This window comes from Phaenicophaeus curvirostris, chromosome 2, assembly GCF_032191515.1.
Source record: "Phaenicophaeus curvirostris isolate KB17595 chromosome 2, BPBGC_Pcur_1.0, whole genome shotgun sequence".
Classification (NCBI taxonomy): Eukaryota; Metazoa; Chordata; class Aves; order Cuculiformes; family Cuculidae; genus Phaenicophaeus; species Phaenicophaeus curvirostris.
Genome location: NC_091393.1, coordinates 55,433,001 through 55,458,755, shown reverse-complemented (window position 1 = coordinate 55,458,755; position 25,755 = coordinate 55,433,001). Strand labels below are relative to the sequence as shown.

General features: G+C 39.9%; 1 protein-coding gene across 1 annotated transcript in view; it reads left to right on the top strand.

Moving 5' to 3' along the window:
* The window catches only part of MTHFD1L (methylenetetrahydrofolate dehydrogenase (NADP+ dependent) 1 like), a 153,978-nt gene that overhangs the window by 12,389 nt on the left and 115,834 nt on the right, over nt 1-25,755 (top strand). The window contains exons 8-11 of the mRNA XM_069852119.1: nt 4,885-4,996; nt 9,589-9,668; nt 10,398-10,495; nt 14,953-15,126. Coding sequence (XP_069708220.1) covers nt 4,885-4,996; nt 9,589-9,668; nt 10,398-10,495; nt 14,953-15,126 — 464 coding nt within the window. The remainder of the gene's footprint in view (nt 1-4,884; nt 4,997-9,588; nt 9,669-10,397; nt 10,496-14,952; nt 15,127-25,755) is intronic.

Below are 25,755 nucleotides of genomic sequence, written 5' to 3'. Positions count from 1 at the left end.
ACCTGTATGAATAATGGACATACTTTGCATGTTCCTTTCCCTCCTGCTTCATATTTTCTTAAGGTGGACAGATTATTAATCTTTCTTTTTTTGTTCCATTTTGGATTTAAGTATTAAAAATAATCATCGTGGCACAGCTGAGCCATGTCCTTCAACACTCTTAAATTTCCTGGGTTTTCAAATAAAATTGGAAATGAAAGTAAGTATATTTCAGGAGGTTCTGGCACAGCTGTGGATAGTTGCTGTGAAGAAACGCTGTTCTTTTTTTACTGATATGCTGAATGTAAAATAAATTATGAAGTGAGAGATAAAGACTTGAGCATTTTGGTGGAAATAGGTAAGATATTATCATTCTGCTAAGCTTTGTGTAGATAACTTGTCAAAGCACAGTCACTGCAGAGTGCCTGAAGAATGGCCTAGATGCTTAGTTTTAGGAACATCTCACTTCTTGCCATTTAAAAATGGAACTACCCAAAATTCAGTAGAGTTACAGGTGAAGAACAGGAACTAACATGCTTAACCCTTATTATGTTAGAGTTAGGCTTTCTAGTTTTAAAGGAGGCTATCAAATAGATGCAAAATGAAAAAAACACAGATTATTTTCTTGCTGAAACACAGATAATATTTAGTACCTATGAGGACATTTAGTTTTGTTTCAGTTGTCCAAGTTCAGTCAGTCATGATTCCAGCATATCATCTTACATGTAGTCTATATTATATCTGTTAAACTGATGTTGTGCCCATTTCGAGTGAGAATTTTATGAAAGAACTGAAAGCTGATGTCTCTAGGCATAATTAGGAGTGGAACACTTGTTTGTAAAAGCCTGGTCTAGAAGTAGCAGAGTGGTTCATCTGAAGTGCATGAATGGGAGGTTCCTTTTTAGGTTCATAAGAACCTCTTTGGGCCACAGTCTGCTTTTCCTTAGAGCAAACGCTTCAGATTCAGACTATTAGATGTCTCTTAGTCATTTACTGTCTTGATAAAGCCAAGATTCTTGGTACTGGCAGAAAAATACATTTCACATTGTAAGCATGTAAACAAGCATGAAAGAACATGAGACCAGGTATACAGATCTTGGAAAAGAAGAGGAAAGGGAGGCTACATGAGAGTTTCCAATGGTGGTGCTGTGAAGTATTTCTCCTTCAACATTTTATATGCATAATATCTGTTCCTCACAGTCTCAAATTTATCTCCCAGCCCGCGAGCTAGAGGAACAGTTCCTAAACCATGCATCATAGCAGTAGGCTTGAGCCTGTAGAAGGGATGTGGACCTCATTTTCACATGCACTGTGTAGGGCAAATGCATTCAGGCTGATGTGGTAAGGAAAGGGGTGTTGGTATGTGAGCAGAAGGATGGTAACAGTGAGCTGGTGTCTGTTCACTGTGCCTTATTCCTGAGGACTATGGCTGGGGAAGACCAGGTGTAGTTTTCCCAGTGGGTTGCTAGTGATTTATAAGCCATAGAGCCAGCTTCCCAAAGGTAGAGATGAAGCTGGAAGAAACCACATAAGAATATACCCTGGTGGGAAAAGTACCTAAAATTAGTCACTAACATAACAGATATTCAAGATTTTAGAAAATAATTAGAAATGCTGTGGAAACTCATCTGTAAACTGATATGTTAAATGATTTTTTTTTCATAAGGAGAGTTCTGAAAAAAAGTTTGAATCGGATTCCTGTCCTCACTCCATTACTGAAATTTTAGCCAGCTTAACTTCAGACCCAGGAAACTGAGGGCTTATATTAATTTCAAATATCTTTTTCTTTGATCATATGTTCAAAAATTACTTTCGTAGCAGTCACTTAACTATGGGGAAATGAATTTTTATGCAGACTTCACAGCAAAATGGGGTTTCAGTTGTCTAGAATATAAAGTTACTTTGCACAATTATCATGAAATACTTGGCTGGAAGGTCTTTATTGTTGTTTTAATATTTGGTGTTCTGCCTTGGGAATGGGTGGTGCTTCTTAATCTGCTTCTGCTTAAGTCCTGGGGGAGAGAGTCATATTTTGTTATGATGTAAGGTTTTAGATTATTTATTGGCCCAGCTCCTCCCAACTGAAACAATATTTACCGGTGAGAAGGCAGGGTGCTACTCAAGTATTAGCTTACTTCAGTCTATTGCCTGGTGCATCAGGGGTGGTTTGGCATGATGCTTATTGTTTCTTCCTCTAGCCTGCCTGGTGGGAGACATCCTTGCTGTCCAGAGAGCATGAGGCAGTCAGTTGCCCTGTGGCCACATGTTTTCCCTCATGAGTATCACCTCAGTCTCCTGGCTACGGCTGCCTGTAGCATCTAGTTCCTGTCAGATGTGTCCTCTGTCTGGGGACTGTGTAGTGTGTTTTCTGGGGATGCTGGATGTGATAATTTCATAGTGTTTTCCATCTCTAATGTTTGTGATTTGTTTCTCATGTAGGAGAGAAGCCTACCTGTGCCTCCCAAGGCTTCCTACTTGCTTTAGTAATTTACAGGTAGTCAGAAGAGTAGGTTATGACAAGAGAGGGGAAAAAAAGCAAGGAAGGCATAGGCACAACTTCTTGCAAGTGAAACTGAAGTTCCCTAATGGAGATCACATACTTCTTATCCAAGGACATCCAAAATTTTGTAGACAAGTATTCCACTTTCAAAGAACTGTCTCTCAGTCAAACAAGTTTCTGGACTTAATTTTTTAAAAATACTCACTGGGGGAAAAAAAGTTTTGAAAAGTGTTTGTGAGATATAGTATATAGACTCTCTGGGAACATTTTCAATAGTTGCAGTGTTGAAATACTTGCAAAATACAAACACTTAGTTAGAGCAAGGGAGCTACAGTTTTATCTGTACTTTTTTTTTTTCCTTCTCTTTTCGTTTACTTCCATTGTGAAATAAGGAAAAGGAAATGATGGTAGGAAAAGCTCCAAGATCAGTGTGCCTTCCAACCCATAGGACACCTTTTTGCTCCTATGCAATACAACTTTTTTTCGTGGAGGAGGTGGGGCAGAGCAATGAGATGAAAGGATCAGCTATTTTTCTGATATATTTATGGTTCTGTTGAACATTAGCAGTCCGAACGAGTATTAATGTTGGCTACAAAAATGATTATGTTCAGCTGTTAAGAACATTTTTTAACATTATGATCAGTAGTCATAGAGATGAATATTTGGTCAGTTCAACTTTTTTCCGGCATTATACTTACATTGGATCAATTCTGTCATGAGTATGTTGGTTGAACATTTGTCAAAAGTATTACTCGTTGCATATCTCAACTGGTTAATAGTTTCATGATGCTAAATGGTGTGCAAAGCCTCTTAGTCCTTGTCCCACATTCTTTGCACGGAGTTACATACCTACTTTCAGTATATAAATTATAACTTCTTGAATATGAATGATTAATTTTTTTACAAAAAAAGCATGGATTCATGTAACTGAGAATAAGCACTGTTTTTCTGTGTGTTGATGATGTTGACTGCTTTGCAGGGGAAAGTGCATCTTCAGTATATTATTGATACACAAGTCATTGCAGCATCTTTTAATCTGAATTTACTTGCATATTCCTCAATATAATTTGACTTGACACTGGTCAAGCATTATGACTTAAGTGGCTTTCTAGGAGTGGCATCTAAGTTGGTATTTGCACCAGACGCAGCGTTATAGGCGATTTGGATAAGGCTGACAGACTGTTGAGACTGTATGTTTGCAGGCAGACGTAGGAGTGTTACAGGACTTTTGACTGAAGCGTGAGTCAGATCATAGCATTTAGTAATTTGCCAAGCAAGTAAATTTTCTCCCATACTTTTGGCTTTGTTTCTGTGAGTGGATCTCTAAGGAGATTTAGGCTATCCTTATATCTTCTGAGGAGAAGATAGAGCTTTTTAGCTTTCTGCCTTTTCCATTGCAGTTATGCTCTTCTTGTCTCCTGGATGCACAACAGTGCCAAAAACCTGCTATCCTGACAGGATTTGTAGCTGTTCTTTCTTGGCAGGAGAGTTGGGCAGGGTTGCGTCAGAGCACTTTTGGCCAAAAAAGAAGCTGGAAAGCATGTTAGTCACAAATCAGTTCATAGAGTGAGTTTGTGACACTTGGTATTAATTTTAATTTTTCAAAATATTCCCAAAATCACTGTATCCCTGAAATAAAGTTTACATTCAGGCTTGTGGCAGTCCTGTGCCCGTATTTTGGGGTTTTTTTAGTGGATCTTTTTACATCTGCCTCTGGAGCTGTCCTTTATCTCATGGTGATTCCAATAATTGGTACAGGGCCCTGTTTCAGAGGAGGAAGGAAAGGAAGACGCTTATGTTTTTGATTATAAGAATTTTTGTAGTAACCATTTTTACTCCAACATTTGTCAGGTTGAACTAAATCAGAGGCACTAATTAACAAACATGTACTATGAAAGAAAAAAAAAAGCTTTAATTGGTATTCTTCAAAGGCATTGATGTTTGTTGATCAGATCATCTTGCATTCCTGTCCACTGGCCTGGTTTTCCACTGTCACGTAATCTTACCTTACTATTTATAATTGCCTATTCGCTGTCTTTCAGCCCTTCTCTTTCTTAAGTCTCTCCAACTTATCTTGTTGGACAGCACTTTGGACAATGGTAGGACTCTTTCTTTGAAAGTATGTAATCGCCATTAAATATTGTTGGTGCTGACTCCGACCTCACTTGCCTGATTTCACAGTTTGCGTACCTAATTTCATTTTAAGTGCTGTTGTTCTTAAATTTTGTGGGGGGAAGAATCAATTTGTATTTTTTTTTTGTTGTGGTTGTATGCAAATATTTACTGAAAAGGCTATTGCTGTATAAGTCTGAATATTATAAGATGCATATTCAAGAATGTATTTCTAACATGAAATGCTTGTTTTGTTTTGTTTTGTTTCTGGGGGTGTTTTGGGCTGTCCCTAGCTTCATCAGGTGGATGTGGTGGTAGTTGGCAGTACAAATCCTGACGATGTTCCCGTGAGCTGGATAAAGCCTGGAATCCCCATTATCAGTTGTTTTCGTGACTTGCTGTCAGGTAAGAGGTGTTAAAAGATAACAGGTTTTGAAAGTGATGTATGATGAGTCTTTGAGATAAGTGTATGGCATGTTGGTGACACTCCAGTATGGTTAAAAGCTACATGTTTGGTACAGGACCTTTAGAAGTGGGTTTTTGTGTAAAGAGGATGTATACATATGTCTGATGTATAAATAGGAAAAAGATGTCAGCTGCGGGAAGACTTCTGAGTGATCAGAGGAATTATTATTTACTGCTATCTTATGACTTATGCAGACACACCTGGAAGATGGAGAGAGGAGGAAAGGGGCAAAAATATCAACTACCAAGTGTTGTGAGGCCGTGTGCGGAGGGTGGTGGAGGAGGAGGAATAGAGAAATTATGTGTAGCTAAGAACAGGCAGAATGTTTCCTGCAATAATTACTCCTACAAAGAGAGTTTGGATTCCCTTCCCATCTCCTTCCTGAACTGATTGAGTAGGGGTATATGTTCATTAGTTGAAAAATGCTACAGAGTTTTATTGGGAACGAAACTAAGAAAGCTTCCCAGAAGTTATTCTATTCTACTGCTGAAATTGCATTTCCTGTAAAATTCCTTGAAGTCCTGTGAAGATCTCTGGATATTTTATAGATTTTTTTTTTGTATGTATGTATGTATATGAGTTTGACTCAATGTCCAGATGAGATTATGCTTTGAATTAATAGGAGAACAAGGAAGTACATGGGTAATACAATTGGTTAATGTGTTTTTCTAAATCTGTCACAAGTGTACTTATTGACATCTATTGATACAAAACTGGGGAAATGGGCATAAGTCCAAGAAAAACTAATTGTATGGTTTTTAAAATAGGGATATTCCCTAAGGATGAGTTAGGCAGACGCTGTACAGGGCTAATGCAGGCTCATAATAAAGCAGCTGCTGTTCCCATGCAAAGCATGGTCTTAGCAAGAGATTCTTTTCCTTGTCTGTCATAATATCCTCTTGACTTGAACACAGGCTGTGGGTGTGGGAGATCTGGGCTATTATTCACTCAGTTGTCTGAAGGCATTTGGGCATTCATCTTCCACCTCCCAGAACAGTGGGCTGATCCTAATGAGTATCTGAGGGGTCGATACCAAGCCTTATCCCTTTCTGATACTGCACAAGTTGTCCAAAAATAATTTGTGTGTTCTTTTTCCTAGGCTATGATTAGGAGACTCATTGCATACTGTTACATGAAGGAGGCATGGGTGAGAAAGAGAAAGGGGCAGAGAAGGGATGAAATGGTTGTACAGCAGTAGCACCTATAAACAAATAAATGAGAAGGAATGCCCCTCATAATTTTAATCCTTCTAAGCAGAAGCCTCTTAGGTATCAAACTTAGGGTAGAGGTGCAGGTTTGTGAAGACAGGATGGGGCTAAGCCAGTCCTTGCACCTGAGTGTGCATCCCTAATGACTGAACTCTCCTGGCTCTGTGTGCAGCCTGGTGCAAGTCCTGCTTTCAGATACCTAGTTCTCTCCTTCCATTGCAGAAGGAGTCTGGGTCTTAAGAGACAGACTTCAGAGACATAAGTATCTTCATGCTTGAGTTGCTCTGCAGAACTAGAGATAATATTAGTGTTTCACTTCCCTAAAACATTTGAGTGATGTTTGTATACCACAACAACATTCATTTTTAAGGCAGGAAACATAAGATTTGGCCTAAGTGTATAAATTTCTTTACATTTTTCAAGTTGTAGCAGTGGGCTGTGCTAAGTAAACAATTTCTTTGGAAAGGCATCATGAAATTTTTCGCAAGGTAATTTAAATAGATCTTGTCTACCAAATGTCCCATCTGTTTTTATGGTTACGTTTTGGAGACTGTCAAAATCTTGGAGAAACTCCAAAAGAATAGCAGAAATGCATTTTAGCAGCTGTAAAAAATGCTGGCTTCAAGATTACTAGAGAGGTACATGAAATACAGGTGTCTGTTTGACAGGAAGAATGCACTTAGTTTAATTGCTTGATATTTATTAAAAGCCTGTTGTAGAGCAGTCATGACCTTAGAGAAACAACTAAGTCTTACAACTGACTCTTTGCTTTTAATATGTGCTGGAGTCTGGCTGAGGTGCTTGGAAATTGTTGTAGGATTTTTCTTGCTTTAGAAGCGTCCAGCTTAACATCTGTAGGGTCACAGAAGCTAAATGAAGCCTGAAAGCAACAACGGCCATGAAATAGGTTTTATTCTTGCTAGATGATGGCTAGATTTCTATCTTATGTACCTGTAAGTGTCTTACACACTCACATGTTTCAAAAGCATTTAAAATTTGCAAGGATGTAGCTGAATTGGGCAGCTGTTACAAGGTAAGGCAGGAGAGTAGAGCTAAAAGGGCTTGCTACAAAGTAACAGTTCTTTTTCATGTATTTTTTTAAATCTGAACAAAGATTTTTAAATTATCACAACTTTAAAACATTCTATGATTTCTAGTGGTGCAACATCTTGTTCTGCTGCACTAATGATTTTGGAATTAAGTGAATGCTGATGCTGTCTTGCAGGAAAATACTTTATATGTAAATGCATAGACATGGAAATAAAGTTTCTGAACAAAACTTATGGATGCCGGAATTATTTGGGATTTGATGTCCGGCTATTTTGTAAGCTGGATCCCATATGGTTTAAGTACATTAGTAGGAAATTCAACCATTTCCCCACCTCTTCTGTATGCTAAACTGCCTGAGCTGACAGGTAGTGCATGACAGCAACTCTCATCCATGTGTATAATGGGGTACAAATGGATGGGCAAATGGGCTTTTGTTGGGGTGAGTCAGGGGAAGGAGCACAATGTCTGCCATTCAGCTGATGTTTCTGCCAGAATTCGAAGCAGAAAGTGCTATTCCAGCCCGCATCTGGAAAATTTATCCCAGGAGAGCTGTTGCAATCCTACGACTGTATTGCTAGCTCATGTGTGCATGACTTTCACCTCTAGCTTCACCTTCACCCCTGTAAAAGCCTGGTTAGTCATTTGTGGCATGAGTATGTAGCATAAGCAGCCTGAAAGAAGTAGATTATTGAAGGGGAAATGCCTGATTCTGATATGTATTTACACATATGCTTGCTTTACCCTGATAAAGAAGTCATATTAAGCCAAGTAACATAAAAAGTCAAAATATTTCTGTAGAGTACAGCTGTCTGAAAGGGGATTTTAAACTTCATTCTTCCTACATCATTTGTCTGTTTGGCAGCTCTCCCAGCCTGGTCTCAAAGCAACAACAATCAAGTTATGACTGCGATAGACTGTTCCAGTAAAACTTCTCTGTACAAGTCTAAAACTGAGCGTCTTCATTGTTTTTTAGATGGCAAGTGCTAATATAAGTAGAAGGACTTTTCAGACACCTTATTAGAGTTCAGCGTCAGGACTGTCACATTCTGCTTGGTTAGCATTGTCACTGGCATGCAGATGTCTACTGACAAGTAAGTTTGAGAAAGGCCTAGAAAACATACTGAATGAGGCTGAGAGTGTCTGCAGAAAGGATCTCTTGGTGATGGGCATTAGAGAGTGGGCTGGAGTTGGGCGTGGTGAGGTGCTGTGCTGGTTTCTCTGGGCACCTCTGCCTGCCGCTCTGGTTTCAGCCTGAGGTTTCTGTACCCTGGCACTAAGGGGACCTTTGTCGGGAGGGGTAATTGTGCACAGCAACATGATAGGTATAGATGGAATGAGTAGAGTGAGAGCTTGACCAGGTCAGGGTTTACACTTCATTTCCCCTATGGTCAAAAAGTTAAAGCTGTCAGCATACAGTTGTTATTTTTTTATTACAGTTATGTCTACGCCCTTTAGAATGTGACTGAGGCCTTGATATGCCCACAGAGACTAGGATGTGAGTTTTAGAGAAATTGTGTCTAGATAAAAGTCAAAATGCAAGAGCAAGCCAAGGGAAGGATTACAGGAAAATGTCAAAATAATATGTTTAGTTAGAGTAGCTAATGTATGATAATTATATGATATTTTGCCTCTAGAAACAATTATAACTGTCTCTAAAGTTGGAGTCACTCTAAATTGTGTAGACTTCAGAATATCTACTTCTAATGTCACATTGATGAAGATAACCTTTGCGGCTGGAAAAGTTTTACATATTCTGATTCCAAGTTATAAATCCCATTGGATAATAATCCTATATAGTATTCTGTGATAGTTTCATTGTTCTCTTTTGCTCTAATGGATGTATGGAAAAGAACAATCTTCACCTTGCCCGCTTAGGCATTCAGTTTAAAAAGATATGTAGCTTTTCTAATCTTCACAGCTGTCTGGCTTTTTGTTGTTTTTCTCCAAAAGCAATTAATTGGATCCTGGAATTAATCAATCTCTGTGTTTTCTAGTTTTTTTTTTTCAAGTATGTGTATGCTTCGTTATGTCTATGTGTGTGTTGGTGTAATATGCTTCAGAGCATAAAGTTGCTCTCTCGTTTTCACACTATATTCAGCCTCTTGGGTGATTTCGTTTGAAATATTAAAGAAGTTACCTATTATTTTGTCAGTGGCATTGTTAAATTTCAAGTCAACATTCAGAAATTTTTTGCTTGGACATAGCTTTCAAATACACATGCTCCCACTCACAAAACCTTTGTGATTTATTAGTGCAATGCTTTTATTTTACAGATAAACGCAGCAACGATCAGCAAAACAATCATGCTGCTGAAAACGGTATTGGTTCTCTTGCAATAGCAATGCGAATGCAGGTTTGTGTAACTTTAAGTATTGCAAACTTGTTGCTCTTTCTGCCAGTTGTAGAAATTGCTTCTGTAGTTAGATATGATAGTAAGTTTTGGTTTACTGTTTTGAACATCTTATCTGCCTTCCATTTTAAGAGCGACTCTTAATCAGTTGGTGAGTTGTGCCAGTTACATTTAGTTAGAACAAGGTAGATTAAAAATCAAACATGTCATAATTCTGATGATTACAGTAGAGCTCAGCAGAAGCACTTATGTCAGTAGACTAATGTTGTTTATTCCAGTAAGACAGTGAAGATTAATTATATCTGCTCCCATTTTTGTGGCATGATGGATAGAGGATCCACAAATTTGTTGTTTTATGTGGAAGCAGCATGAGTCAGCCAGTGATCAATTTACGTCTTCCATTATTTTTAAGATGTAAGAGGGAAAAAACCCCAACCCTATCTCCATTTTACCAGAATAAAATTTCCAAGTGCCTGATTGGAGATTTTTCTGTGCCTCTTATGTGTTAATGATCGTGTCTCTTTTTGGAATGTGAACAAACAACAAAATAGTAATAGTTCAGTGGCTAGTTTTACTTTCATCCAAAAACTGTGAAATGGAAAGATTTTTAGGTTTGTTTTCTCGTTAGCCTTTGTCATAGATGTCATTTCAATGTACTCATGAGACTGTGTGAAATTAGCATTCAGCATTTGTGATGCAGCTGGTGTGTGCTGTTTTCTTGTTTAAAAACAGAACATGGTAAAAACCATGGAGCGATGGTTCCAGTCCCGGCAGTACAGGAAGTGGGACCTCCACTGCTTGAAACTACAGCCTCTCTCCCCAGTTCCCAGGTAATAATTAATTTTTTTAATTAAAAAAAAAAAAGAGTAGGCAAGTGTTAAATGTGACAGTGAACTAAAAAAATAGTTCATGTCTAATTATTTTTAATTTACTTCGGTGGATACGTGTCGTGCCTTTTTGTTGCATGCCACATAGTGACTGTGTCCTTCTATCTCTTACCCATTTTTACTTTTATGATGTGTATTGAAGCCAAGCTTTATTTAATCAAGAATTAAAACTAGAATGTTTCATTAAGGGAGGGAGGCAAAGCCTTCCTGTTATAACGTCAACAGGGATACAAAGTACAAGAAGTTCCTAATTGCTAAAACCTAATGTAGGGAAGCGTTTATGTATCTGGTTACAGTCCAGTGGTTTCAATGGCATTTGATCTTGTGTTTATTTTCTTCCCTCAGTAAAAGTACTTTCTTCTGCATTAGACTTTTAAATTTCTGTGTAGATGTGAAAAGCAGGAAGTGTATTTATTCTTGTAGCCAGAATCTTTTCAATCAGATTCTGTCATTCACCTCCCAAGGCTTATGTCTGGGCCAAAGGGATTTCAGGTCACCTTGGTGTAGTTGCTGACATCTCTGACATGTAGAGCAGCCCAAGGCCTTTGCTGTGCGTTGGTTTTCTTGGGTGACAGAGAGAGGAGCCAGTGGTTTGAAGTGAGGTTCTGCCATATAAGAAAGCTTTGAAATTTCCATATGCTTATTTGTAAACAGGCTTTTGGGCCCTGCAGATTATGAAGGGACTGGAGCACCTCACATAGGGGGAAAGGCTGGGAAAGATGGGGTTACTCAGCCTGGAGAAGAGAAGGCTCAGGGGGGATCTTATCAATGTGTATAAATACAATGTATATAAATGCAAGAGTACAAAGAGGAGGGAGCCTGTCTCTCTCCAGTGCTGCCTAGTAACAGGGCCAGAGGCAGTGGGCGCAAACTGAAGCACAGGAGGCTCCAACTGGACATGAGAAACATCAAGAAACACTTTTTCACAGTGAGCTTGACTGGCACAGGTTGCCTAGGCAGTCCATGGCGTCTCCATCCTTGGAGATATTCAAAAGCCACCTGGACATGGTCGTGGGCCATCCTCTTTAGGTGGCTCTGCTTGAGCAGCGGGGTTGAACCAGATGGACCTCCAGAGGTCGTTTCCAACCACTGCTATTCTGTGATTTTGTAATTTGGGATCCCACTGCTTTGTTTTTAGAAAGCTGTAACGAAATGGTTTGTTTTCGAAGCACTTTGATTTGGTTTTCACTGTTGCTTACAACAGTTTAACGGGAATGGATGAAATTGTAACTTAAAACAGAGATGCCAAAAGAATGAGTTTTCTGTTGTCCTGATAGCATAAGGAGGAAGAAGTGTTTGAAGCTTTTCTGGGCCAATATGTAACATTTCTAGAATTAAAGCCTGAAAAATCTTTCCTTAAATAATACTGTTGAAAGGTAGATTAAAACATGTGATGTTGTGAGTTTGATAGTGAAAAAACTCTCAAAAATAGTATTCCAAATGCTCCCTATGACATTGTGTTCTTAGTATATAAATATTTACGTAATTAATACATAATGGCAAACAATGTAATCAGTAATATGACTCCCGTTTATCTGATAACTCTATATCTTTTAGGTCTTTTTTTCTTTCAAACGTGAAATAACTCATCAGATGGAAAGTATCCAAGAATAGAATATAATCTTATATTAATACACCACATTGTGTGGAAGCAGATAAAGTTGTCATTGAAAATGAGGGAACGTTGCTTAAGTTGCTTAGTTGCTTAAAACGAAGAACATCTGGTTTGTTATTTCTATGAGACGTGAGTCTTAATTGAAGTATTTCCAAAGAAACTGGAAATGGAATGGAAAATTTTCTTACAAATAGGAAGTAAAAATTATTGTACACAGGCTCTGTAGATGTAGAGCCTTCCCCCATCTTTTTAACTTTTCTCTAGTTTGTAAATTATGACTTACCATAGTCAATGGTAGACTTCTTGCTTAACAATTCTCATTCATGCGGAAGAGTTGCTGTTGCATATTTCCAGCAGTATTGAATAACGTAACTTATTGGATAATTCTGGTATTTCTGATACAGAGAATATATTGTCAAACTAAAAGAGCCAGCTACAAATGTAGACTTCTAATGCTAGTTATAAAAAAAAAAATCTTTAATTTCCTTTGGTTTAGAAAATACTTTCACCAGGAATAATAGATAAGATGTAAACATTTCAGATGTGTTATTTATCCCCAGTAGTAGTTAAGGTATAGATGTCAATTCATTGTGAAATTATGCCTTTTATCACTTTGTGTGTATCAACATGCGCTCTGTCATTAAAGAGTTTCTAAGTAGTGTAAAGTCTATTTGCCTTGAAGGTTCTTGAGGGAAAAAGACAAAAGCAATGGTTTTACCAGTAAAAACCGTTACTTGTCATTTAAAAATATTTGTATTTTACTCATCTATAAATTTTTATCTTTTAATTTATTTGCAAGTATACAGCTTTGAACAGTTTTGCCTCTTCCACTTTTTGCCAGTTATGGTACCTGCAGGATTGGAAAAGCCTCATTTTCTCCAGAACTCTCAGAGGAATATGTTTGTTGCCCAAGAGAGAGGGAAATAAGAAGGACTCAGATAGCTGCAGGGAGGCCTGGTAGTCTAGCCTCAGATTTAAAATAATAGCTTTATTAATATTATTTTTATTTAATAATAAAATCTTTTAGTAAAGAGGCTGTTATGTTTAGTAGGAAGTAAAAAAGGTAGATTAACTTTGTCATATTAGTCTACATCCTTTTCCCCTTGCTGAATACATCAGTTGCTTTTCTTGCTTAAATCTTTAAGGGACCACATTGTCATCAACTTGCCAATATTTTTATGGGACTCAAGTTGTTTATATAAAGAGACTTCTGAATGAAAACAAAATGTTCTTTGTCGTGTAATGTTTGTGAGCCAATCTATCTTGTATCCTCTATTCATTTTTACGGATAGTTGTGTTTGAAGTAATGCATAAGAAAGCCAAAGGTATATTCTTCTATGCAAGAGGATGTACTTAGTACGTCTTTGAAAGAGAGCAGATTCCAGTTTAGCCTATGCAATGAAACGGTCCACAGCCAGATCATTGAGTGCTGTGAATGAGTAGCTGCTTGTCCTGTAGTACTGGATTATGTCAGTGTTCGGATGGATCATTTCTGGGTTTCACTTAGCTGCTGCAGGGTACAAACGTGGAATACTTGAGAACTGGAATTGAATAATGGTCCTAGTTCAGGATATCCTCAAAGGATTGCAAGCAATTAACTGGGCACAAACTGATGATTTACTGGTGGATTCAGAACAGCCAAAGTCCAGGCACAGAGCTGATGTCTGGCAGTAGTTCTGTGTCATCTGTGGATATTTGAAGTCTTGCAGACTCTTTGAAATGTTAGCTTTGATGCCATTGCCAGACTCTATCTTAAAAATATAGTAATCAACTGAAACTGCAGGAAGGAATTAGGTTGGTTAGACTGAAAGTAATTAATCTCTTGGTAATTTTTTAACTTGCTTTTGTGGTGATGTAAGTAATTCAAAGCCAAAGGAGACAACTCCTCATATCTTGTGTATTGGGCCCTGGACTTTACTGCCATGGGAGCTTGCAGCCGCTAAACAATTGTGTGGACATATGGGGTGGCTAGTTCAAGTTCACAAATGAAAAATCCATGCAGGAGTGTTAAATCCGAAGACCTTAGGTGGTCTAGGTCAGGAACTGCAGGTACAATAGTGTCTCTCAGCCTACCACTACATCCTCTAAGGCAATTTTATGATGTGTGCCTGCTCCATGCTTGTTCTCTTGCATCAGCTGCCGTTCACAGTCATTGTTGGAAATAGTTTATAAGCTTGCTGGGCTTCTGGCCTGAGCCCTGTGCACCTAACTGCTATGCGGCCATTTGCAAGGAAGCTGTGTTTTTTTAGAAGTGGGTGAATTGACCTTCAAATGCCTTGTTTCCTTTGGTGCCCTCATGAAGGAGTAGCGAGGCTTAGCATGCTTAGCAGTACCCTCTGATGAAAGGTGCTACATGCACAAGCATTAGGTTTAGCTGATGTGTTTGTGACTGTTGGCCAAGGAATGTATGTGCTTTTTAGTAAAGTGCAATTGCTGAAATTTACTAGGAGGAGGGAGAAGAAAAACAAGACCAGAAACATCCATTCCAGTGGGACGTGCCTGAGCATCCAGCAGACACGTCTCTAGCTTGATATGAAAGCATTATGTAATATTTGGAGTCTGATTAAATAAGAGAACTCTGTCAAATTATAACAAACACTGCATGTGATTTTTTTATATTATAGTCAATGTTAGTTAATATTTATGTTTGGTTAAAAAATATGAAAGAATTGAAAAACTGATTACAGTAACTCCATTGTTGCAGTATTTGCTGTTGTTTTGTGCTCAGTCCTCGACCACCTAAGCTGAGAGAAATCTCCTGGCTCCTCTTTGTTTTCTTTTCCAGTGATATTGAGATTTCCCGAGCACAGAATCCAAAAGCTGTTGATGTACTTGCCAAAGAGATAGGATTGCTTGCAGATGAAATTGAGAGCTATGGCCAAACCAAAGCCAAAGTACGTTTGTCCCTGCTGGAAAGGTTAAAGGATCAACCAGATGGAAAATATGTTCTAGTTGCTGGGTAAGAATGCACAGTAATGTCGTTAATGTCCACCTTTTCCACTCATATTAATATAAACATGCAGCTTACATTTTTTTAACACACTGCACAAATGAGAATCTTGAATGTTATCAGCTATATGTTGCTCTCTTCTGAAAGAAGCAGGTTTTGAAATTTTTTTGAAGGAACACAACTTTTCTTCTAAACTGTTAGTCCTGAAGTAAAGTGTACTTTATAAAAGGTTATTTGTTCTAAGCCTCTGAAATGTTATCTGTTCGGGTGTGGTTTTTCTTACTGTTTTATCAGAATTTTAAATGTCTAACTTGAATATGTAAGTCTGTGTATATTCTGGCTGTTTATAAGCAAATGTTAACAGAAGCTACATGCTAATCTGTTGATATTAACAATAAATACTTATTTTTATTGAAAAACAGATTACAAAGTTGAAAAAGCCATGTTTTTTCTCTGAAATGTAGACATGTCTCCAGGCAGGCTTATCCTGCTCTCTGTTCCCACGATTACAGTAAATGCTATGCTCAGCAGGAATTACGTGCTTCTCTTCTGAAGAGCCGTGGGGTTTTTCCTCCTTCAGTGACTCAACATTTTTTTCATTCACCTGGTTTGCTACGTGGAAACTTCTAATTGCAAAAAAACATGTGAAGGTTTTCATTAATATTTAAATTGCAAAGCATTCTTTATATTCTGAATTAAACTATACCATGGCTTCTTTGTAAGTAAAACTAGTCAGGTTTAAAACATAGCTTTAGGCTGATCAGAAGCAGAAAGTTGTTCTTAACTGCCTTGATCTACCAGCTCCTCAGTTGCAGTAGTCTTTTGCAAATTGTTTGCCTTCTTGTGGAGACAGCCTAGATTTCTGGCACTACCTGAAGTAGACTGAGAGACCTGATGTTACAAAGCTGAGGCAGGCAAATTATTAAGCTGTCTTCAAAGCTATGTGATAGAACTGCACTGTATAAAGATGTTCCTGTAGGACATTGAAGCAGTTGTTTAAGAGAAGGGAATAATGACTGATTGAGCCTTGTTTCCATCAGTAGGATTTTATTTAATATTTTGCCGAGTTGGAGAAAGAAAAGCAGATTCAGCATTTGGCTGAGTTTGAGGGAAGTTGCCACCACATACTTTCAGTCTCACATTCTCTAGCAGCAGAGTCTATGGGAAGCAGAGATTATTTGAAAATACCTAGAGGTGGAAGATAGCCTGATGCAAAGCCCCATTCAGGTGGATTTTAGCTGTGTTAGATTGTATGCATCAGTGCTTAATATTTCTTCATGCTGCTCTAGCTCCCTTCTTCAAGGAAGGTATCTCAAGCAATTGTCTGAATGCTGGTTTGTTGACCCAGACAGTGTTTATATACATGTGGAAGGACTGGGGAAGTTTTGACTAGCAAGATGAAAAGCTAGCAACAAATAGAAAAGTGTATCTTCTCTAAATTTATATAACATGTTTAAAGACTGAACTGCGTTTCACAAACAAGTGGCTGGGTTTGGTGTCTACAAAACTTAATCATGCAGTATGCTGTTATTTGTAACTCCTCTGAGTACAAAGCCAGATCTGCTACACAAGGGGTGCTTGAACAAGGTCGCGACAGTAATGGGAAGATTCTCTTCTGAGAGAGTTCAAAGTTTAACTCTGATATATTGTATATATAAAGCATATATGTGTATGTGTATATATATATATAAACTTGTGTTTATATGTTCTCAGCTGTTCTCATTTGCTGAAATGTCTGTAGCAGACAATGATTTTAAGAAAAATGGGGAACTGCACTTGGTGGGCAAATGCTCACACTCAAGTGTGGAAATCAGGAATGAAATAGTATCCTTGGTTTCCTTCTTCATTCTCTCCCTACCAAGGCAAGGTCAACCAAAACCTAAAGTTTGGGTGATTATGTTTGTTCACAATAACCAAACATGTTTAGAAATTCTTTTAGGATGATGCAATGCAGTTCCTCAACAACTTTTCAGTGCTTCAGAGGAAACATTTCAGATACATGCTTATACTTCAGAGAATTTGGTCTGATGGAAATATTTATTATGTATGAGGTAAACTTCATATGTGAAGGGAGTGAAAATTGTGTGTTTCCAGCAGGCTGCAAAATCTCTAACGTCCATCTGTGATGCAGCCAGTGACATTTGTGCCTGTAACTCCATGGTCAGCTTTAAATGTTTTATGAGGTGTTAGATTTTATTCCTGATATGCTAGAGCCCAATCTTATTGTTCTGAATGGCAAAATGCAACCAAATGTACCCTTTTATCACTTAAGTATAGCTGTATTTATGACTTTTAAAAAAGTCGCTACTAACCGACAAGTCTTCTTTGTACTTTCTGGATGCGCACAACTATGCCTTAAATGCCTCACCCAATACATATTTTATATGCTGAGAAATTATAGTTTGATTAACAGATCATGTCACCCAAAAATAGGATGAAGTCTTAATTTATTCATAACTTCCATTTTCTTCTGTATGGAGAGCATTCTCATCACTTTTTTTCATTCTCACTTTTTTTGTGTTTGTGTGACTTGTTGTCGGGCTCATTTTAAGACATCTTGGGGTCAGAGACACGAGCTATCATGGAATAATTAGCTCTTGGGCATCAACTCCCTGTCTACAAGCTTCTAGTGTGTTGTAGAAAAATTATGGTGCAGGATATGTTAACTCAAACTGCCTCCCATTCTGCCTCACTGCAAGCTGAGAGCATGCAAATGAACAAAGCTTGTGCCATGACCTAATAGCTAAGTTTAGTGCCCAGGGTAACTTAATCATGTGTTCAGGCATGTAGATACCATATTAAAAAACACAATATGAAACAACATCTAAATATTTCTACAGACTCTCTGTGCCCCAGCGTTTTGTTTTTAAATGTTTCAGTGCTGTGACTTTTAGCAGTTAATTCTGGAAACTTGTTCACTTCAAAAGTGCAAGCTGAGGAATAACAGAGTGTGGAAAAATTATGAAACATAATCTTGCTTTTAGTAAGAAGTATGTTGGGTTTTTAATGCTTCAAAGCTTAAAATCAGTGCTTTTCACCTTACATTAATCGTTCTGTTATGAACTACCTTTTTGGTAAGATGAAAGTGGGTGGAAATCAATATCAACTTAATGCTTGCAGGAGTTGTGTGATGGAAAATTTCTTGGGGACAGATTTTTCAGATTTGGAATTGTATTTTACCTGTAATGTGTGCATACGGCTAATATTTCTGTTCACTGTATTTCTTGGGCCACAGGGTGCTAAAAAGAAAAGAAAAATGGTAGACATAAAAAGACTTGGGGGAAGAAGTGGTGAAAATACCACTGTGTTGATGCACTAGAATGTCTAACAGTCCAGAACAAAATCATGACTGAGACAGTTTGTCATGTATTTGCCATGTTACTGCACAGCTGTTGCTTGGGATTGCCTTGAATGGGCCTTCACTGGCTTTTGAGAGTTTGTAGTTGTGAATTCCTCAATCTGTTCCTTGCTTTCTTCAGTCATTTTAGCTTCACAGTGATCACTGTGCTTTTGTATCTGGAAGCTCCAGTCCTATTTTGAGGTTGCCACTGCAGTGTTGACATAATCTTATCTTGATGATGTCACAGCAACACTTCTGTGCTCAGAAATAAATGTCTCACCACTGTATGGGAGATGTATGTTGGTGAGGCTGCCATTTATGGGAACTAGGTTGCCCATGCCCTCCATAGCTAGGCTTTGCAGGTTTCCATGTGGATCATGGGAGTGATGAACTCATTAAAGTCCTTAAAATTGCTGACACTGATGATTTGAAGATAGGAAATTTGAAATAAGAAAATTGTCACATATCCAGTAAAGTTCTTGCAGGAGTCACAGCGGCTGGGGTAGCTGTGAGGAGGTTACAGCTGGTGCAGTGTATCCTCTCACTGTTTGTTTATTTTCTCTTTGAGAGACCTCATGTAGCTTTCCCACAGAAACAGCTCCACTGTAAACTAATATGGTGTATAACAAACAAACAAAAAGTCTGCATATTCTTATCTTTGTTTTGATATACATAAAGAGAGAAGGCTTTCCAATGTTATGGAAAACTTACTGTGCCAAGGAACTGGTGACTGCTTGGTAGGTGGCAAAGAAGTTTTAAGGAGGAAAATGATTGTGGGGTTTCTGTGTTTAGATTGAAAACATATTAAAGAAATTGGAAGAATGCAAATGGGTATGAAAGTCTCTTGAAGTTCATTAAAATTTACTGTATTTTAAAGGATTCTTTTTTCTAGATTTGCATAATGTCAAAACACAGCATTGCACAGTTGAGCTAAAGTTAGCCATTAGGAGCTGTAATTTTATACTCATGTGAGCGACTGACCTAAGTTGCAAGAGTGTAGGCTCAGTAGCGTAGCCAGCAAAAACATCTCAGTGTCCACAAAACAACTTATGTGGATTATTTTACTTATAAAAACTGATCAAAGTAGGCCAGGTACAAAAGGAAAGATACTTACATTTTGTTTGGCACATTTTTTTAACTAATATTTAAAATTGAGATGCTGGTAACTATTGAAACTATTAAATAATTGTTTAGCTCTTAAGGTTTCTTTTTAGAATAGGCCTGCCAGGTTACCAGAGCATTTTAGTAATGCAGTGATTGATTTTGTGTATCTGCTGGGACAAGTAGATACTGTTCTTCATGCAACTACTGACATGCCTTCTGGTTATGCATTTGTCAATTCCAATTTCCTTTCCTTTACTGAATAGTAGGCTGCATCTTTGATTTTGCTTGTTTTGTAAGAGTTGTGAAGGCTCTAAACTGCTATGCATGCCAGGTCAGTGTTGCACCATGTTTTGAGCTACGCTTCAGTAAACAACTTGATGATGATGTCTCTGAACTATCTCAGATGTGAACTTCGTGTGTCTGATGTTTGAAAATAGATGTAGCCACCAACAGGAAGCACTGCAAGTACAGATTGTTCTGTTAGCAGTGCAGCCGTTGTGTGCACTGAGTTTTGGGGGTTTGTGGGAAGTCCTGTACTGGTAACTTCCAGTAAAGAGTTCTGGGTGTCTTTTTCATAGCAGAATAGTTGGCTTTTTGGTGGGGTTTTTTGTTTTGTTTTGTGGTTTTTTAATTTTAATTAATAGGTTGAAGAGTTATCGTCTTGTTAAATCTTTGAATGAGTGCAGTAGTATCTCAAGATGACTCGGGTATTCTTTAAATCTGGCTATAGTACACAGGAATCAGAGGGTCAAGTAAATGAGATTAGGGCAATACACAAAAGTCAATGAGACAGTAAGAGAACAAGGGACAAGGAGAAACCATGCTAAAAATGTTTTGATTTGGTTTGGGACAACCAACGTGAGAACAATAGTCAGGAGGGTGGAACTGATAGTGAAAGAGAGTTAATTTGGCTGTGGTGCTTTGAAGGAAGCATCTTTGTACAGGAGTATGGATCCTGGGACATACTGTCCACCAGAAATAGGAGTGGGAAAAATGGAAGCTATTATTGTAGCAACAGTAAAACTGGGAGGATTTACTGGCCTGACAATGTAAAGATTGCAAAGTATCCATTCTTCTAAGACCTGCAAACATAAAAGTGAAAGAAATGAAGTAACATTCTATGCTTCTACAGTAGATCAGAAGGAAACAGGAAGGCATAGTATGGATAAAAATATAACAGGGACCAAAACTGCTTTTGAGAGTAGATAAAATAGATTTTTCTCAGGATATGCTTTGTATCTCCCACCTTTTGTTGGCTCTATGATTCTATGTTTGGCTAAAAATCTGTGAATTCCCTTTTATAAGTCAAGGGAGTCTGGTTCTAGGAAAGCAGGATGATTGAATTGTCTGGATAGTAGGTTACTGATGGTGCTTTAGAATCCAATGGTTGGCAAACATGATGTTATAAAAGCGTTTTTATATATATACACATGGGGAAAAAAGGACTAAAAACAAATGCCCAAATTAAGTAACCCATGTACTTCATGGTTGTGTAAGAGTTGTTCAAATGTTAACAAAATACAGTTCCAATGAGTCTTAGTTCTCTTGTCTTGTACTAAATCCCATTGATTTCACCGGAAGTTAAAACATTTCTTTTCTGAATAGGAAAATTATTTCCTAGAACAGTGTAGAAATTGTTAATGCAGCTTGCCTCCTGTTGCCCAAATTTTTCTAGACATTTAGCAAAGGTTTCTTTTTTTTGCCAAAAAAATCAGGGTTGTATGATAATGTGAAAGACAGATTTGTGACAAGTTAATGTTTTTCATGTGTTTACATTTTGTGGGACAAAGAAGAGCTTTTATCAATCAGTGATCTAACTGAACTAAGCTGAATATGAAGGAGACCGCACAGATGTCTCCTTGCATTTGACAGTTTTACTGATGCTGTTTGAATTGTGAACTGAGGATAGCAATATCTTGGAAAATTTACTAGTTGGGAAAGGAAGTGTTTCTAATCAGAGCTAGATGTTTTAGCTCAAGTTTTGAGGAGGTCAAAATAAGGATTCCTCTTTGACTAGGATGTGTAAGCATGCTTGCATTTCCTTGGAAATGAACAATAGTTCTTAACTAAATGCTAAGGGACTCCTCTACAGGTAGTGAAGGAGGCAGGGATATGAATGGGTACACTATACTAAAAAGTAGGACTTGTGTGAGAGTGGTGTGAGTGGAAAAAAGACTGCTAAATGCTAAATAGAGAGGAGGGGGAAGCCAGGAGGAAGAATTCGATTAATACCTGGCTCCGAGCCTGGTGCGAGGAGAGGGGCTTTGGTTTTTTTGATCATGGGGGGGCTCACGCACCCCCAGGCTTTCTCGCTAAGGGCGGGACACATGGGTCTCCTAGGGGGGCTAAAGCCCTTGCCAGAAACCTAGCCAAGCTCATAAATCGAGCTTTAAACTAGATGTGAAGGGGGAGGGGGTTGAGCCCAGGCTAGACAGGAATGAGCCTGGATGTGGGGAATTGGTGATTGGGAGAGGGTGCGCGGGCGAGGACCACCAGTACCTCACCGCACAAAAAGTGAGGGAGAACACACCTCGGGCTGTTAAGGGAGATGCAGGCACTCTGGTGTCAACTACTCCAGTTACCAGGCAGTTGGGAACGAACCCTGTTCCCTCTAGGAGGGCTGAAGGCTCGGCAGCTCAGCTGAAGTGCATTTACACCAATGCACGCAGCATGGGAAATAAGAAGGAAGAGCTGGAAGCTGTCATAGGGCAAGGGGCCTATGATGTCGTTGCCATCACGGAAACGTGGTGGGACGACTCATATAACTGGAGTACGGCTATGGTGGGGTATAAGCTTTTCAGGCGGGACAGGAAGGGTAGGAGAGGAGGTGGGGTAGCCCTCTTTGTAAGGGAGGACTTGGACATCACTGAGATGGATTGTGGAGATGAGGAGGTTGAGTGCCTGTGGGTCAAAATCAGAGGAGCCCACCAGAAGGTAGATTTTGTGATGGGAGTCTGTTACAGACCACCCAACCAAGGAGAAGCAGCTGATGAGCTCTTCTATAAACAGCTGCGGTCAATCTCTAGATCGATGCCTCTCATTCTGGTGGGAGACTTCAATCTGCCTGATATCTGCTGGGTGTACAACACAGCAGAAAGGAAGCAGTCTAGGAGGTTCCTGGAGTGCGTGGGAGATAACTTCCTTGCACAGTTGGTGAATGAACCAACCAGGGAAGGTGCCCTCCTGGACCTCCTGTTGGTGAACAGAGAAGGCCTTGTAGGGGATGTGGCGGTAGGTGGACGCCTAGGACTAAGCGACCATGAGATTATAAAATTTTCTGTTCTAGGTGAAGTGAAGAGGGTGGTTAGCAAGACGGTAACATTAAATTTCCAGAGGGCAGACTTTGATCTCTTCAGCAGGCTGGTTGGTGAAGTCTCATGGGAGACAGTACTCAAGGGCAAGGGAGCCCAGGAGGGCTGGGAGCTCTTCAAAGGGGTGGTCCTAGCAGCTCAGGAGAAAGCCATCCCCGTGGTCCGGAAAAAAAGCCGGCAGGGGAGAAAGCCAGCTTGGTTGAATAGAGAGATCTTGAGGGATATCAAGAAGAAAAGAAATGTTTATGGCCTCTGGAAGAAGGGACAGGCCTCTTGGGTGGACTACAGGAGGGAAGTGAGATTGTGTAGGGAAAAAATCAGAAGGGCTAAGGCTCAGCTAGAAATTGGATTGTCCAAGTCAGTGAAAGATAACAAAAAATCTTTCTACAAATATATAAATAATAAAAGGCGGACTAGGGAGACCATACAGTCCCTGTTGGACACAGAAGGGACAACAGTAACAGGGGATGAGGAAAAGGCTGAGGTACTTAATGCCTTCTTTGCCTCAGTCTTTAGTCGTAAGGAGGGTCGTTCCGCCTGTGTACAAACCCAGGAGCTAGAGGAGCATAATGAGGCACCCATGATCCAAGAGGAGGTGGTCAGAGACTTGCTAGCCCGACTGGACAGTCACAAGTCTATGGGGCCGGACGGGATTCACCCTAGGGTACTGAAGGAGCTGGCGGATGTGCTGGCCAAACCCCTTTCCATCATCTTCCAACAGTCCTGGAAGACTGGGGAAGTCCCACTGGACTGGAGGCTGGCTGATGTTGTGCCCATCTACAAAAAGGGCCGCAGGGAGGACCCAGGAAACTACAGGCCTGTCAGTCTGACCTCAGTGCCAGGGAAAGTCATGGAACAGGTGATCTTGAGTGCTATCATGAAGCACATGCAAGAGAACCGGGTGATCAGGCCCAGTCAACATGGGTTCACAAAAGGCAGGTCTTGCCAGACTAACCTGATTGCCTTCTATGACAAAGTGACCCGGCTACTGGATGAGGGAAAGGCTGTGGATGTGGTCTTCCTGGACTTCAGCAAAGCCTTTGACACAGTTTCTCACAGCGTTCTGCTTGAGAAACTGTCAGCCTCTGGGCTGGACAGGCGCACACTCTCCTGGGTGGAAAACTGGTTGGATGGCCGGGCCCAGAGAGTGGTGGGAAATGGTGTGAAATCCAGCTGGAGGCCAGTGACAAGTGGGGTTCCCCAGGGCTCAGTGCTGGGTCCAGCCCTGTTCAATGTCTTCATCAATGACCTGGATGAAGGCATCGAATGCACCCTTAGCAAGTTTGCGGACGACACTAAGCTGGGTGGAAGTGTTGATCTGCTGGAGGGTCGGGAGGCTCTGCAAAGGGATCTGAACAGGCTGGACCGCTGGGCAGAGTCCAATGGCATGAGGTTTAACAAGGCCAAATGCCGGGTCCTGCACTAGGGGCACAACAACCCTATGCAGTGCTACAGACTGGGAGAAGTCTGTCTAGAAAGCTGCCTGGAGGAGAGGGACCTGGGGGTGTTGGTTGACAGCCGACTGAATATGAGCCAGCAGTGTGCCCAGGTGGCCAAGAAGGCCAATGGCATCTTGGCTTGTATCAGAAACGGCGTGACCAGCAGGTCCAGGGAGGTTATCCTCCCTCTGTACTCGGCACTGGTGAGACCGCTCCTCGAATACTGTGTTCAGTTCTGGGCCCCTCACCACAAGAAGGATGTTGAGGCTCTGGAGAGAGTCCAGAGAAGAGCAACAAAGCTGGTGAAAGGGCTGGAGAACAGGCCTTATGAGGAGCGGCTGAGAGAGCTGGGGTTGTTTAGCCTGGAGAAGAGGAGGCTGAGGGGAGACCTCATTGCTCTCTACAACTACCTGAAAGGAGGTTGTAGAGAGGAGGGTGCTGGCCTCTTCTCCCAAGTGACAGGGGACAGGACAAGAGGGAATGGCCTCAAGCTCCGACAGGGGAGGTTTAGGCTAGACGTTAGGAAAAAATTCTTTACAGAAAGGGTCATTGGGCACTGGAACAGGCTGCCCAGGGAGGTGGTTGAGTCACCTTCCCTGGAGGTGTTTAAGGCACGGGTGGACGAGGTGCTGAGGGATATGGTTTAGTGTTTGGTAGGAACGGTTGGACTCGGTGATCCGGTGGGTCTCTTCCAACCTGGTTATTCTGTGATTCTGTGATTCTGTGACTGTGGCTTTCTCCTTTTGCCAGTCAGAAGGAGAAATGCTGTGTCTCAAATGAATCATCTGTAAGCATTTTAGAGACCTGAGATATGTTCATACTTTAAGGAAGAAAAATAAAAGGAAAAAAAAACCCTCAACATCCCCCCTACTTTTAACATGGATCTTAATCAAATGTGCTCACCATGAAAGCAGGGAGGATATCTGAGGTGTCTCTCATCCACAGAAAGCTGGGGGAGTTTTCTGCTTGCAAAATCAGCCATCATTGTCCCTTCATTAAGAGGATAAGAATAGAATCTTTGAGTGGAGGATAGAGTCTCTGATTCGAGATTGGATGTTTTTTTTAAATTCTGTCCTGGTTCAATTTTGGTCTAGATATGGGTGTTGCAGCATGAGATTTTTAAGCTTTTGTATGTGAGATCGGACTGTGGTTATAATTGTCTCTCATCACCCCTGAATCTGCAAAAATATTACAAAACATATGTGTAAAATCGTAGAATCATTTGTTTGGAAAAGATCTTTGAGATCATCGAGTCCAACCATACCCATCTACTAGTAAACCAGCTCCCTCAGCACTTCATCTGCCCGTCTTTTATATACCTCGAGGGATGGTGACTCAACCGTCTCCCTGGGCAGCCTGTTCCAGTGCCTGATAACTCTTTCAGTGAAGAAATTTTTCCTAATGTCTAGTCTGAATTTTCTCTGGTGCAACTTGAAGTCATTTC